Source organism: Mustela nivalis, assembly GCF_964662115.1.
Source record: "Mustela nivalis genome assembly, chromosome: 6".
NCBI classification, from domain to species: Eukaryota; Metazoa; Chordata; class Mammalia; order Carnivora; family Mustelidae; genus Mustela; species Mustela nivalis.
The window spans coordinates 95695180-95710238 of record NC_139025.1 but is presented as its reverse complement, the minus strand read 5'-3'; the positions used below and the strand labels follow the sequence as shown (position 1 = coordinate 95710238).

Here is a 15059-nt window from a genome sequence, read left to right as displayed (position 1 = left end):
TGCTTTGCCAGGGAGCATCCTTCCTCAAGGAGGCCTACTCTCTCTACCCTTCCCCTCCCGGATTTGGGAAAGCTGGTTTCCTTTTATGGCTAGAGCAGCAATTAGAAACTCAAAAGCCTGTAAGAATCAGACATATAAGAGCAAAGACTAAAGTACCAGGTGAGAACTGTGACAAACATAGGAATACCTGTCCTGTTCTGTGGGGCAGCAACTACTTGGCTCCAAGTGAGTGTGTCCCATGGGATGGAGGCCTCAAACTACCGTTTGCATGTTAAATATTGGCAATTAGTTTTAAAAATTGTAAATTCTGTATGATCTGAACTAAACTTGTACAGCTAAGCTCCAGTCCAGAGGCCACCAGTGTTCAACCCCTGGTCTAGAGACTCCCTCACCAGAAGTTCTTGACATGGTCCTGCACACTGTTCAAGCTTACTGAATAGGACAGAGCCATGTGATAGGTGCCCGCCTGGACTGAAGAGCTCCAGTTCACATCTGCTGAGGAAGGTGGGTTGCAGAATGACTAGAGGTGGGGCCTCATTTCTCAGGCAGGAGAGGAAATGAGTTACTGTTGGTAGTTCTGGATTTCTAAAGGGTGTCCACCTTGAGTTGTATCTCACTTCCTCATCCCCTTACCGGCCTGCTCACTTACCAGGTTTCTTGTAGAATGTATAGAGCAGGAGCAGAAGGATAAGCAACATAGCAATGAGTACTGCCCACCAAGTGAGAAGGAACATGAGCAGGCAAAGCAAAGCCCAGGAGGGAGAGCCAGGGATGGTACCGATGGAAGGAAGGACACCAGATTGCAGAGGGGAGTGAACGCCGCCTATCCTTTGTCCAAACCTCAGTGCCACCCACTCTTGTACCCCAAGGATGCTCCTCCAACTTTCCCAGGTCCTCCTAACCCAGGACCTGACCCCGTGATAACAAGTGCCCGTACTAACCAGGCAACCACCTAAGGGAGGCGTGGAGACAAAGTTGACAAGGGCATAGGAGCAGAGGAAAAGTTGGAGATGATAGGGGTGATGTTCAGATCAGTTTTGGGAGAGATGTAAGGTCAGGAGGTCAGTCTGCAAATGAATCATGGGTTTGAGGTTTAGAGAGACAAGGACATCAAATTCTGGCTTCCTTCCCTCATACTCCATTCCCTACTCGTCACCGCAACTTCATGCACACCACCACGGAGTTAGCAGACTTTTTTCCACTTTCAGAACTAAAGATAAAGAAAACAGGCGTGTCAGGGCCAAGCCCTAAAAGTCAGAGGTAGGGCAGTGAAGGGCAGGAGGGGACAGGTGATTAATGAAGGCCCGTATGGGAGTGGAGGAGGAGTACTCACCAATAAGAATAAATACTACAGCAATAAGGAATGTGAACAGATAGCCTCACATAGTTCATGGGTCCTGCCTTAGCCTTTCCCAAAAAAGCCAATGATTGGGTATAGTTTATTCTGGCAGAGCTACTTTAAGAGGGCACGGCAATCACTGGGGAACGGTCCCAGGAAGAGAGTGATTGCCCCCTTCTCCTTTCGAGAGGTAAGAGGGAGTGAGCAAAGAAGAAAGAGTTGAGGGAGCTTAGGGGTCTTAAGGGGAAGAAAGGATGGGAGTAGAGTGCAGTGAGACACCTGGTAAATGAGGGATGGGAAGATGGGAGGCAGATGGAAGAGAGTTATTCTCCCTAAACTTTGCCTTGATATACAGACAGACTTTGAATTTTTCTATACGAGCTTGGACTGTCTCTTAAACACTGGCCAACCACAATCATCACCTCTCTACATTGTCATCTAATTACTGGTTGCTGAGTTGGAACGCTCTTGTACTCCTCATCCTCCAAAAATTATGCTCTTAGGATAGCCCTAGATTCTACCTACATTTTCTCCTTTTTCCTCCAAGACCCTTGGTAAGATAACAACTAACCTGGAAGACTTCAGGGGTTGAAACAAAGCAGGAAAGGACAGAGGACAGAAGAGCATTGAAGATTAAGGGCAGTCATGAGAGGGACAGAGACAGACACCATCCATGCTCATGCCTGAGGAGAAGGGCAGGCAGAGGCAGAAATCAGTGCATTGCAAACGCAATGCATTCCCCTCATATTTTCACCTAGCTTTCCCAGAAGTTGCTTGACATACTAAATTTTATACTATCTTTGAAGGTTTTACCCCGTCCACATAAATCCCCTTAGGTCATCTTTGAAGGTTTTACCCCGTCCACATAAATCCCCTTAGGTCATTCTTGGTTTTTGAGCACCTACTCTGGCAGGCGATGGACTAAGTCAAGTTTCTCTCTCTCATCTCCTCCTTAGGTTCACTCACCTGATGGTGATTAGAGAGTGCATACAGGCAGGACCCTTGCTCTGCCTAACTGTGGAAATCCTAGCCACACTGGTATTCTGGCCCCAGGCAGCTCCCATCCGCACGCCCACGTCGGTCATATTTCCTGGAGCTTCTCCAGTCATACAGGAGCCTGGAAATGAGCCTGGGAACAGACATTCCTTTGTGGGGAGAGAACCACATCACAGAGCAGTAGGACTATGTAGGTACCATCAGTGCCAAAAGGGGGAATGGAAGCTTGTTTGAAGGTGCTGGGGTGGGGAGAATACCAAATTTTATTTTATTAATAAAAAAAAAGATTTTTATGTATTTTTTGAGAGAGAAGGAAAGGGCATACAAGGAGGGGGAGGGGCAGAGGGAGAAGCAGGCTTTCCGCTGAGCAGGGAGTCCCACAAAGGGCTTGATCCCGGAAGCCTGGGATCAAGACCCAAGCTGAAGACAGACACTCAACCGACTGAGCTATCCAGATGCCCCAGGAATACCAAATTTGATAATCAAAGACCACCACACAATTTTTTAGTGAAATGAGGGATGGGAAGAAATGGTGAAGGAAGGCGAGGGGCTACCTGTACATAAACTATTTTTAATGTGATTGATGAAGTCTCCTGCTCATTTCATCACTTATACCCTCAGCCCTCAGAGGCAGAAAGCAGGGCTCCAGGTCATTCTGCCCAGAAGGCTGGAGTGGAGGGCTTTACTGCTTGTGGCAGAGATCCCCAGGTAGGAAAGTGTGTTCACATGATGGCAAAGATAGCTGTCGCAGGGTCCTGGAAACAACAGTGGAAGCATTAGTGGTGAGAGAAGGGGTAGATGGTGAGTATGTCCCATGCCTTGGTGACCTCACCTTGAGGTCTCCAGAGATGCTGGTCCCTGTGAGTACCCCAGTGGCTAAAGAGAAAAAGATGGAAAACATGCCAAAGAAACTGCCCTCTGGACCTCACCACTGTGGGACCATATTTTCCAAGAAAACGCTATTTATGTAAAAGAACAGAGAAAAACTGGGGTTTTGAGGGGACAAGTCCCAGCTTCCCTACATAGTCCTACTGCTCTGTGATGTGGTTCTCTCCCCACAAAGGAATGTCTGTTCCCAGGCTCATTTCTGTCCCTGGGCTAATTTACAATCTTGCCTTATTTGTCCCAGCCTAAGTCACTGACAGTAAACTGGATACAGGTGTTATCTAGCCCAGACAGACGGAATCAGAACTCATGGGGTCTTTTCTGGGGAGATGTGGGCTAATGAGGTGCCCTGCTCGGGGGAGGTGACATTTTGAGGCATGCATTCCCTTTAATACATTTCTCAGCCAGCTTCTGGTTGTCTCACCTGGGCACCCAAGGAAGAAAGTGGCTGGTCAGGTGGGGTTTGTGGGGAGGAATGTTCTAGCAGATAGTTGATGAAAGAGAGGATTGCAGGGGGGCGCCTAGGTGGCTCAGTTGATTATGCGTCTGCCTAACACAGGGTCCTGGGACCCAGCAAGAGAGTCTGCTCCTCTGATTTCCAGCAGGGGAGTCTATCCTCCCATAGCCCCTTCTTGTGCTTTCTTTCAAAGTCAAATAAATAAATATTTTTTTAAAAAGAGGGGGATCAGGAAGATTGTTTGGAGGAATACCATGGGTGTTAAAAAAAAAAAAAAAAGGAGAAGTGAGTGGTAGGGAAGGAAGAGCTCCCACCCCCACCTCCTCACTCTCTTCTCCCATCCTCTTAAGTTCCGTTTCCCATTGACCTCTTCCCATAAAGGAGTCTGGCTAAATGGGTGTCCTTTTCCCTCTTGCATCAAATTTCAAAGTGTCCCTTCCATTACTAGAAGGGTGGATCTCAAGATTGTGAAAATCTGGGAGCTGGAAATGGCATTTCTCATCTGGTAGTCTTGTCTAGTGCTCATCCTAGCAGATCCCTAGAATACATCCTTATTTTTCCCTGAAAGAGTTGTCATATGGAGTCTGTTCCAGCAAATCTGTGCACTTTCAGGTTGGGTCCCTGAGAATCTGCTCTGCCAGCTACACACACACACACACACACACACACACACACTTCCAGATCTCCTCACATTTGGCCCTTTCCAGATCTGTCCAGCTCTTACAGCCATCCCCTCAGTTACTCTTACCCTCACCTTGACTCCGTGGCCATTGCCTTAGACCTCCACTCCACACTGCCCATTGCCAAGCATAGAAGGACTGTCAGGGTCACCAGGCCCACCAACACTAACTCATTTTCCAGATCTGTGTTAGGTAGCTGCACCCATGCTCCCGGAAGGGCAGAGACTTTATTGACTGATTTGATGCCTCCACCTGATTCTTAAAATGACTTGTCCAGGCTGGAGTCACAAAAAGTGCAGGCTGATGGTCAGCGGATTTGGGAAAAGGGCATATCAAAGAAGGGGATGAACATTACCTGGAGCAGGTTTGAAAAGATCTCTGTGAAAACTGCCTTGTTCATAGCCATGACTTGTTAGCCAAAGTGAAGGTGATCCAGATGGAACCGCCAAGTGCTGGCCCCAGGCTTCTTTAAATAGGAAATAGTGCCACCAGAGAGGAGAGAAAAGAGGAACAAGTCTGGTCTCACCCCTCCCTGATGTGAAAGCCATCCTATCACCGCTGTGTGAGGAACAGTCATGCTTTGCTCCCTGGTTGAGTCAGACTGGACAAATCTTTTTATTGGTCAGCTAATCCACCCCAGCAGCCACGCCCCAAACCCCCATCCTTATCTTCCAGGGAGAGGGGGAAAGAAGAGGCATTGCTTATTCCCTATATTTCTTCCCCATAAAGATACCTAGAACTGTAGCAAACCCCCAGATTTAGGGGTCTCAGAGTAAGAAAGAGGTGTTATCCTGGACAGAGGGAGCAGCTGTTGGTGTCCCACCCCAGTGAAAATGCTCATGGCCCCCCAGAACATTGGCTCCCCCCAGCAGCTGAGATCACTCCACCTTCCACTGTTGGGTCCTCATCCCAGGAATCTAGGTGAGGATTAGACTCACCCTGACTCTCTGAACACGGCAGGGTTCGGCTTCTCTTTCTCACCACTGACCCCACTTCTGGACAGGGAGGAAATCCTAAGCTGTGGGGTGGATCACCGGTGGTAGGTATCCCTGACTCCTTCCCCTTCACCTCTGCCCTGGGTGGATCCAGCCGGGTTATGTGTGCATTTCATGTCAGTACTATTCCCTCCAGAATCTCAGCTTTATCGTGCACAGGAAAACCAACAGCCAAACCCTAGAACTGACCCCAAACACATCCTTCGATTTTCTGGTCCCATGCTCCCGCAGGTCTGCGCAGACCTCCACACTCCTCCACCCCTTAGACCCGTCCGGTGAACGCAGCCTTTATAGCCTGGCTCACTCCCCCATCCCTGCATCCTCCTTGGCTTCTGAATTTGCCTCGCTCAGCGCAAGGACGTGACCTACAGGTGGAAGGGAGGAGGTCATCTCGGGACGAGCCCCGGGGGATTGGATGTCAGAGTTTGGGCGCCTGGAGCCCAGTCCCCAAGCCCGCCAGCACCGGCTATAATTAGTTGGGTGGGGCCGTTGACCTGGTTGCGGGGCAAGTTCCCTCTGCCATATGGTCCGAAGCTAAGAAGGTTTAAGTGAGAGGCAGGAGGAACGCTGGTTTCTCGGGAGGGTGACTATCGGGATGGGCTGGGGGCAAGCCGGGTGGGATACACTGAGGGTACTGAGTCCGTACACAGGCTCCTTGCACGCTTCGCTGCGCTTGGTGAATCCCAGGGTCGGACAGCATAGCCTAGGGGCGCGAGCCTTGGGATTGGGGATGGGGAGTGGGGTTTGAAGTAGGGAGAGGGACTGTCATGTTGCCGGTTGGAGGCAGGAGTTCCTCCGGCCTCTCTGGGTCCAGCTCTGAACCCCTCCTCTCTTTCCCTGCAGCAAAACAGCGAAACCGACCATGAGCGTCTCGGACTCCGCACATCATCCCTCCGACCCCGGGAGCGTCTCTCTTCCTGCCCAGAAGGACTTCCTCGGCCTCCCTTTACCCGACCGGAGAACCCCTTCCTGGCCTCCTTCCCCGGACGAGGATCCCGGTTTGCCCCCCTTTCCTCTGGAAGGGACTGTCCCCAGGCCTTTGGCCCCGGGGAACCTTCCATCTCCAGCCTTGTCCCTAGAGGAAGAAGAGGAGGAAGAGACTGAAGACGGAGACGACACAGTGGAGCCGGAGGGACTGCGCAGCGAGGAACACCCGAGTCAGTTTTTCGCGGAGGCACAGCGGCTTCGGGAGCAGAGGTTGTTGCTGGACGAAGAGGTGTCCGTTGCTGGGCGAGTATACGGGGTGCATCGGGTAATCTTGGCTGCGATTAGCAGCCTCTTCCGAGACAGGCTGCTGGGCGGCAGAGGTCCACAACCGCCCCTCAGCCTCAATGTGACCGCCAGGGCCTGGGAGGCCGTGCTGACCTTTGCCTATGAGGGGTTCCTGGGCCCTGCCCCGGGAGGAGATGTGCTGGTCGTGGCGGAGGCTCTGGGAGCACCCCGGGTGAAGGTCGCAGCCCAGTGGAGATGTGAAGGGGTTGGAAGTGCCAGGGAAGACGGAAAGCCGCCCAGCCAGGTGGAGGAGCTGAGGGAGAACCTGCGCAGTATTGAGCTCCTATACAAAGAGGGTGTCGGGTGTGACCTGGAGCTGGAAGCAGGCGGCTGTCGGCTGCGAGGTGAGGACCTGGGTGGCATTACATTACTGCAGGTGCAAATATGCAAGATGCAAATGTGCAAGATGTGGGTGGTTTGAACCCTACCACAGTGGTTTTGATCCCTGTTGCAGTCAGAATTTCCCTGGGGGTGGCCTTTGGTGCCTTTCCCGACCCACTGAGAGTGAGGCATGCGCAGCTGAGTTGTTTTCCTGGGAGCACTGACAAATTTAAGATGACCCTTCAACGTGTGGCTTTCCCTGTGCCCAGTAACAAGGGATTTCCAGCCAGCTGGCTGGTGTTAGGAGTATAGTCTAAGCCAGGAGAACAAGTAGAAAGTGATTGACTTAAACAGGGATTAACCAAAGGCCCTTCTTGGCATCTTCTATTTAGGACACAGGAAAGCCAGAGGAATATAGTGGGAAAACTCACTGTGTGTCCTCTCACCTAAGTGTGCTTGACACCATGGTAGACAGGAGTCCTACAGCTAACAACAAGATCTGGTTTTGTTTATCCACAATCTTAAGACTACTTTGAAGTTAACTGTGTTCATCACTAGGAAAGCTAAGGACAGTTGAATAAATTGAGTATTATTCAGATTCTACTAACTTAGTGAGGTACGGGGGTCCAGGAATTTTTACACACGTCCTCTCTTTTCATTCTTGCTTTAAACTAGTGAAGTAGGTATCATTATCCCTAGGTGCAGGGGGAAAGTGGTAAACTAAGAGATGATAACTGGTGAGAATAGGGATATTAGCTGATATTCAATAGCCCAGTCTGCTTTCACTAGGCCATGCATTCCCTTCTGTGCAACCAAACCAAAGACATATAGTATCTGACAAATGGGAATTAGAATGCAGGCACATACAAATTTGAAATTAAAAGGTATTGGTTCAGAGATTATCTGGTTCAGCTTTTATACCTTACTGAGAGACCAGACTTTAAGACAGGTCCAAAATCACAAAGTTACTGCTCATTGGAATGACTGGAACTCAAAGTGCTTCTGGGACTCTCAGAGGAAAAACCATCCAGTCTTAGCTTGGACTGCTGTAACAAAAATACCATAGACTGGGTGGTTTGACAATAGAAATTTATTTCTTAACAGTTCAGGAGCCTGAAAGTCCAAGATCAGGGTGCCCTTATGGTCATGTTCTGGTTAGGGCTCTCTTCCAGGTTTGCAGAGGGCCACCTTCTCACTGTATCCCCACCTGGTGGAGGGAGAGGTTATCTTGCTAATGTCTATTCTTATAAGGGTAGTAATCCCATTCATGAGGGTTCCACTCCCATACCTAATTACCTGCCAATGGCCCCACCTACAAATATCACCACACTGGGGACTATGGCTTCAACATATGATTTGGATGGGGGGGGGGCGAGATTCAATCCACAGCAGGTCTCTGTGTGCTTGTTATCATTTCTGATAGTAGTAACTGGAGGGGGGATTTACAATTTCATAGTTATAAAGTTTTCTCTAGGGTTTGGAATTTAAACGTACTTCTATCCCTGCCTTCATTTCCCTAAGAAACATTTCAACTTAATGGTGGAAACCTACCATGTAAAATTCTAGGGAATAATGATGAATAGGAGGGAGAATACAAGTGGCCATAACCCTTTCCCTGTGGCCCTGAGCTACAGGTTGGTTGACTATATGGGAACTGAAAAGGCTTACCTGCCTTGAGGAATGCAGATTTTCTCAAGCTGTCACTGATAATCACTTCTCAGGAAGCACTGAGGCACTACTGACTGCTTAAAAAGATAGTGGAAAGCCACATCAACATCACCTGTCCTTTGAGAGAGGCCAATGTGCCACAGTTGGTCAGAGCAGCTGGAGGTTTGTAAGCTTTTCTGGGAGTTCAGCCCTGTTACCTGCCTCAGAGCACTTCCAATAGCATTTCCCCCTTTTTTCTTATGAAGCATTTCAAACACATAGCAAATTAAGAAAATATTAATATGAGCACTCAAACACCCATCTCCCAGACTTAATAGTTAACATTTTTCTAAAAAGATTTTATTTATTTATTTGACAGACAGAGATCACAAGTAGGCATAGAGGCAGACGGGGTGGGGCGGGGAGCAGGCTCCCTGCTGAGCAGAGAGCCATATGCGGGACTCGATTCCAGGACCCCGGGATCATGACCTGAGTGGAAGGCAGAGGCTTTAACCCCCTGAGCCACCCAGATGCCCCTTATGATATTTGTTTCATCTCTTTATTTATCAGTGAAGTTTAAAGTAAATCTGACATTTTGCTAATAAATACTTGGGTCTATGTCTCTTTAAAAGAGGACATTACCATAATACCTTCCTTATGACTAATGAAGTGAATAATAATTCCTTAGTATTATCTAGTCCATGTTGAAATTTTCCCACTTGTCCAAAAAACGTCTTTTAGAGCTGGTTCTTTCAACCTAGGACCCCCTTGAGGATTATGCTGTGCTCAGATACATATCTCTTATGCTTCCTTTACTCTTGTGAGGACTTGACTTAGCTGAAAAAACAGGATTAGTTAGCTTGTAGAATGCTCCATTTTCTAGATGTGTATGTGTTTTCCATTATGGTTTTAACTTGTTCCTTTAGTCTCTCAATTTCCTATAAATTTGAATTGAGAGCTAGAGCTTCGATTAGATTTAGGTTAAATACTTTGGTCATGATACTCCATGCCAAATGCCAAATATCTTAAACTGAGTTGCATTAGGAAGCATATGAGTTTAGTGATTTAGTAGCTTTGGTTAACCGGATAGTTTGGTGTCACGGGGGCCATTCAGACAGGAAGGGTATGGATACCCGAGTATGCTCCTTGCAGCCTGACATCATTGCCATTGGGTGGTGAGATCAGCTCAGATCTTATCTGTTGGATAGAAAATAAATCACTTCCTTTCTGTAGGATTCAGTTTCCTTCTCTTAAAAGGAGCAACAGAACTGGATGATTTCGAAGGCTTCCAGTTTAAAATGTCATGATTCCATGAATTGTACTGACATGGGCAGGAGGTGTGCAGAGAAAAGCTGTAAATGGGAAACCTTAAGTAGGAGATGGCAGTTAGAGGAGGTTAGGTCACAGCCATTCCTGCACGTGGTACTATTTTCTAATTAAAACTGGAATAACAGAATAACTGAAGCCAGTGGCTTTTACGATGGCAAAGGAAAGAACTTTATTTTGCTCACAATACAAACTTATATAAATTTCACATTGGTCTTTGCAGTTTGTTTTTTGCCCCCTTTTAGCAAATGTTGTCTATAGCATCTACTCAACTTGATCCATCAAGGCTCTTTTTCTAATTGACCTAGATTAAAAAAAAAAAAAAAACACCACAAAACAAAAAACTAAAGCAATGTTTATCACAGTGTCTTTAGGCCACTCACATGAGAATCATGCAGGATGCTTGAAAATGTAAAGATACAAATTTCTAGGGTCTCCATGCAGACCTACTGAGTCAGAATCTTTGGGGGTTTTGGGGGTGGGTCCCTGAATCCTGCATTTTAATGAGCACCCCATGGTATTCTTTTGCACACCACAGTTTGGCCTGTGGCCTTGGGTGGTGGCCCCAAGTTGGGGGTGTGAAGCTGGGATCCTGCCTGGCAATTTGCAACACTCTGGATTCCCCTCTGCTTCTTCTTGCAGTGCACCGAGCAGCCCTGGCCTGTGGCAGTGAGTTCTTTGGCGCCATGCTCCTGAGTGGGATGAGGGAATCCCAGGGCACAGAGGTGTCTTTGCATACCATCTCTGCCCAGGACCTGAGACTCCTCGTCTCTTTCGCCTACTCTGGTGCCGTGCGGGCAAGGTGGCCAGGATTACTGAGAGCTGCCCAGGCTGCTCTGCAGTACCAGAGCTCTTCTTGCCTTGCTCTGTGCCAGAGAGCCTTGGCCCGGGGCCTCAGCCCCGCACGCTGCCTGGCACTGTTCCCCATAGCTGAAGCCCCTGGATTAGAGAGGCTTTGGAGCAAAGCCCGTCACTACCTCCTCACCCACCTGCCTGCTGTGGCTTTGTGCCCCACTTTCCCTTCTTTACCATCTGCCTGCCTGGCCGAGCTCCTGGATAGCGATGAACTACACGTGCAAGAGGAGTTTGAGGCCTTCATGGCTGCATGGCGTTGGTTAGCTGCCAACCCTGAGACCCAGGAGTCAGAGGCCAAGGCCCTCCTTCAATGTGTTCGCTTTGGCCGCATGTCCACCAGGGAGCTGCGGAGGGTACGGGCAGCTGGGCTGCCTCCAGCCCTGCCCCCTGACTTGCTGCATCAGCTCCTGGTGGAGGCTGCAGTTCCAGGTCAAGTGAGGCGGAGGGAGCCTGACCAGGCCCTGGTAGTGATTGGCGGAGATGGGCTCCAATCAGACATGGCCAGAAGACAGCCATCCCGAGGAGTGTGGTGGGCCCGAGCCTTCTGCTGCGGTACAGGATTGGTTCGAACTGTGGAGTGGGGACGGCTCCCTGCCCTGCCTGCCCCAGGGCGTTTCCGGCACGGAGCTGCGAGCCTGGCAGGAAGTGAACTCTATGTGTGTGGGGGACAGGATTTCTACAGTCATGCCAACACCCTGGCTTCAACTCTCAGGTATGGGCCCCATTGAAGAGCAGGCCTCAGGGTGGGCAGCTGAGGGAAGTTGTTGGCCCAGCCAACCATAGAGTCCTGGGGTCACTACTCTCACCTTTCATTACACTGTGTCCAGGTGGGACCCCAGTCAAGAGGACTGGGAGGCGAAGGCGCCTTTGTGCCAGGCTCGGAGCTTTTTTCCCCTGGTGGCCCTGGATGGACTACTCTATGCCCTGGGCGGCCGGAACGGTGATGTTGCTCTCGACTCTGTGGAGGCATATAACCCCGAGCTCAATGTCTGGAGGTGAGCAGGAAGGGGCTGTTTCTAGACATCAGGGAGGGACTAGGGGGCTTGGAGGGGAAGCCGAAGAGGATTTTCGCCTGATCAGGTGCCCTGTTTTCCCTCAGGCCAGCTCCTGCCCTTCCAGCACCATGCTTTGCCCACGCAGCCGCTGTTTTGGAGGGCCGACTGTACGTGAGCGGTGGCTGCAGCAGTGCTGACCAATACCTGTCCTCCTTGCTGCACTATGACCCCAAGCTGGAGAAGCCAGGGACACTTCTGAGCCCTATGGGCATACCTCGGGCTGGCCATGTCATGGCCGCTCTGGGGGGCCGGCTGTATGTAGCAGGTGGGCTAGGCAAGACAGGGGACCTACTGAGCTTTGAGACCTATGAGCCAAGGACTGATAGCTGGACTCATCTGGCACCTTTGCCCTCCCCCCATGTGGGGGCTGCAGGTGCAGCTCTGCAGGGGGAGCTCCTGGTGCTGGGGGGCTACAGCCACCGTACTTATGCCCTCTCCCACCTTATCCATGCTTACTGCCCTGGCCTGGGCCGCTGGCTCTGCCTGGGAACTCTGCCGAAGCCTCGGGCTGAGATGCCGGCCTGCATCCTGGAGCTGCCCACTGTGCAGCACATAGCTTTGGTTCCCACGCGGCACCAAACCAAACCTGCTGGGTGAGTGGGGAGCAGCAGGGGCTGAGGGGGTGGAGGAAGGGATCAGAAATATCATGAGAGAAGGACACAGATGATGGGGGGAGAAGGAGAAGGCTTTAATCACGATAGCATTTTATTCTAGCACAATGTTTTATAACTCACAGACTGCTTTTGTATATATGATCTCTGTTGAGCAAAAGGTAGCTCCAGAACTCCTGGAAAAAGGGGGAGGCAGCTGAATGCCTGGATAAGGTGAGGAGGCCCAGGAGCAGCTCTACAAGGTTTAGGGACCCTGACACAATTGTTGGTAGGGCAAGTGTATCTAGTGGGGAAGACAGTTAAGAAGTAGTCAGTGTGTAGGGGCCACGAGAGGACAGTCAGCAAAATGCTGATTCTGACCCATGGATCAAAATGAAAAATGTGGAAAGGCCACCCCTGAAAGAGTATGAGGAGTGTGGGGAAAAGGACTGTAATTGTCATGCTCTTCCCTTTTTTAGGACTTGCTCCTTTCTACTCTCCAATCCCCGGGACACCTAAACCCTCTTGGCAATATTCTTTCTCAGGTAACTTGCAGGTTCAGTCCAATGTTTCCTCAGCCCACACACTTCAGGCTGCCCCTAACAGCCTCTTGGCAACCTGGTGCTGCAAAGGAGCCTGAGTTGCCCAGGAGATGAGGCGGGAATGCTGCGTGTGGGGAAGAGGAGGATGCCCGGGCAAAGGAGCCAGGTGTCTATAGTGGGAAAGGGATGGAATGAGGTTTGAGGGGTGGGATGGAAAAAGCCAGAAGGCTGACTGGCTTCTTTCCTTCCTTTGAGGTGAGTTCAGGGATCAGGAGTGACAACAGGACAGTTGTGGTATGAGGTCCTAAGTTGTGAGAGGAGGTGGAAGAGAGGAAAAGTGAGAGACAAAGAGGACTCAGAAAAGTGGTTTCCCCCCTTTCTTTCTCTTTCCTCTTGAGTTTTTAAGATTCATTTCCCTTTTTTTGGCCAGGCAAAGTTAAGTCAGATGCTTTCTTTCTCCTTTCCTCTACCGTGCTCTTTCTTCCTTTCTTTTTCCTTTCCTTTTTTCTTTTCTTTCCTTTTCCTCCTTTCTTTTCTCTTCTCCCTTCTCGCACATAGTGATCAATCCCCTACTATGTGCCAGGCACTAAATGAGGCACAAGGACACAGAGATTGGAGAGCTCCTGACCAGCAGGTAGACTTGTGGGTGGACTTAGGAGTAGGGACACTTATCTCCTTCCTCTCTTCGCTCGCTCTTAGAGGTGTGAGAACTCAGACAACAGAGGAGTGAACTCTGCCCAGGAAAAGCTTCTGCTAAGGAAGTCGTCATCAAATGGGTGTAGTTTGGATTGGATTTTGAAGACTCCTTGGAAACTCACCAGTCAGAAAAGGGGAAAGGCACTCCAGTCAGAGAAAAGGAGCAGGTGGGACATGTAGCGCCCTGTGTCTCTCTAGCAAAGGGAATGCCAGTATTCCAGATGGTTCTTTGGAGGCTTCTGCTGCTGTTTCCAGCCCACCCTCTTCTCTGGAGCTTTTCTGAAGATAGTAGCTTGCACTTAATTATATATTCTCTCCATCCACATCTCTCCTAAGTCTTTCCTGTTTGGTATTTCCATTTCTGACCCCTGAGCAGCTCAGGGCAAAGAAGGGCCAGTTCTTTGTATAGGTCAGTTTTCTATTACCATTGTTCATTAAGATTCTCATGCTCCTAAGGGTGAGATAAAGGAGTCTCTCTTGTGCCTTTCTTCATCCTGGCCTGGAGGTGCTTGACATACTTTTTTTTTTTTTTTTTGAGGTTTCATTATTAAGTTCTTTTGCCCCCCTATATCTCTGGTTTGGAGCATAGATGAACATAAGGAGGGATAAGTAGGATATATATGAGAAAAGGGAAGAAAGACTGAAGAAACCAGAGAAGAAGGAAATTGAAGGTTCTGAGAAACTATGAGGATTGAGTTTTTAGGATGAACTTCTGTGAACATATTTTTTGTGGTTTGTAGGCAAAGGCAGACTAAAATAAAGGTTTCATAATTATTGAATGATTCTTGTCTCAGTTTTTCTATTATAAAAATCATGTAAAAGTCCCATGTAATTTGGCTTCTATCTCCACCACACTATTGAAACCACCTACCCTCATAGTCACCATGATCTACTTGTCACTTAATAATATAAGGCCATCCTCATTCTTCCTTATCTTTCTGCAGGATTGACTGGCTTGAAAATTGGCTCTTTCCTGAATATTTCTCCTCCCCTGGTTACAGAGAGCACACTCTCCTGGGCCTTATCTTACTTCTCCAATCCAAAGAGGCGGTAGAGGGGATATCTGGCTGGCTCAGTTGGAGTAACATGTGACTCTTGATCTTGGGGTTGTGAATTCAAGCCCCATGTTGAGTGTAGAGATTATTTAAACAAACAAACAAACAAACAAACAAATAACCTTCAAAAAATTATTAAAAAAAAAAAAAACCAAAGAGGTGGCAGAAAGCTATATTATCCAAAAGAGCATGGCTCCATTCCAGGAAGAGCTAACAGCCAAGGATCCAAAAGTATGTGGATAGGGGTAGTTAGTTACAGAAGTCTCTAGCTTTTGCTATTTAGGATTTTGTTTGTTTGTTTTTAAAGGTAGGCATCCCACCCAGATGTGTATGCAGCCTGATTCAGGG

The 15059-nt window shown here is 49.0% G+C and overlaps 2 protein-coding genes across 2 annotated transcripts in view; both read left to right on the top strand.

Annotated features, from left to right (window-relative positions):
- The first annotated feature begins 5761 nt into the window (after positions 1-5761).
- KLHL33 (kelch like family member 33) lies at positions 5762-14435 on the top strand. Its single transcript, XM_082736744.1, has 5 exons — positions 5762-5935; positions 6196-6968; positions 10561-11485; positions 11601-11768; positions 11873-14435. The coding sequence occupies exons 2-5, from the start codon at positions 6215-6217 to the stop codon at positions 12423-12425; spliced, it is 2400 nt and encodes a 799-aa protein (XP_082592870.1). The 5' UTR covers positions 5762-5935; positions 6196-6214; the 3' UTR covers positions 12426-14435.
- The window catches only part of TEP1 (telomerase associated protein 1), a 57128-nt gene continuing 49015 nt past the window's right edge, over positions 6947-15059 (top strand). The window contains exon 1 of the mRNA XM_082736738.1: positions 6947-6968. The gene's annotated coding sequence lies outside the window, so the exon portion shown is untranslated. The remainder of the gene's footprint in view (positions 6969-15059) is intronic.

Coding starts and splice junctions, on each gene's coding strand:
- KLHL33 (XM_082736744.1), top strand. CDS start 6,215: ATGAGCGTCTCGGACTCCGCACATCATCCCTCCGACCCCGGGAGCGTC. Junction 6,969..10,560: donor AGGCGGCTGTCGGCTGCGAG/GTGAGGACCTGG, acceptor TTCTTCTTGCAG/TGCACCGAGCAGCCCTGGCC. Junction 11,769..11,872: donor CCCGAGCTCAATGTCTGGAG/GTGAGCAGGAAG, acceptor GTTTTCCCTCAG/GCCAGCTCCTGCCCTTCCAG.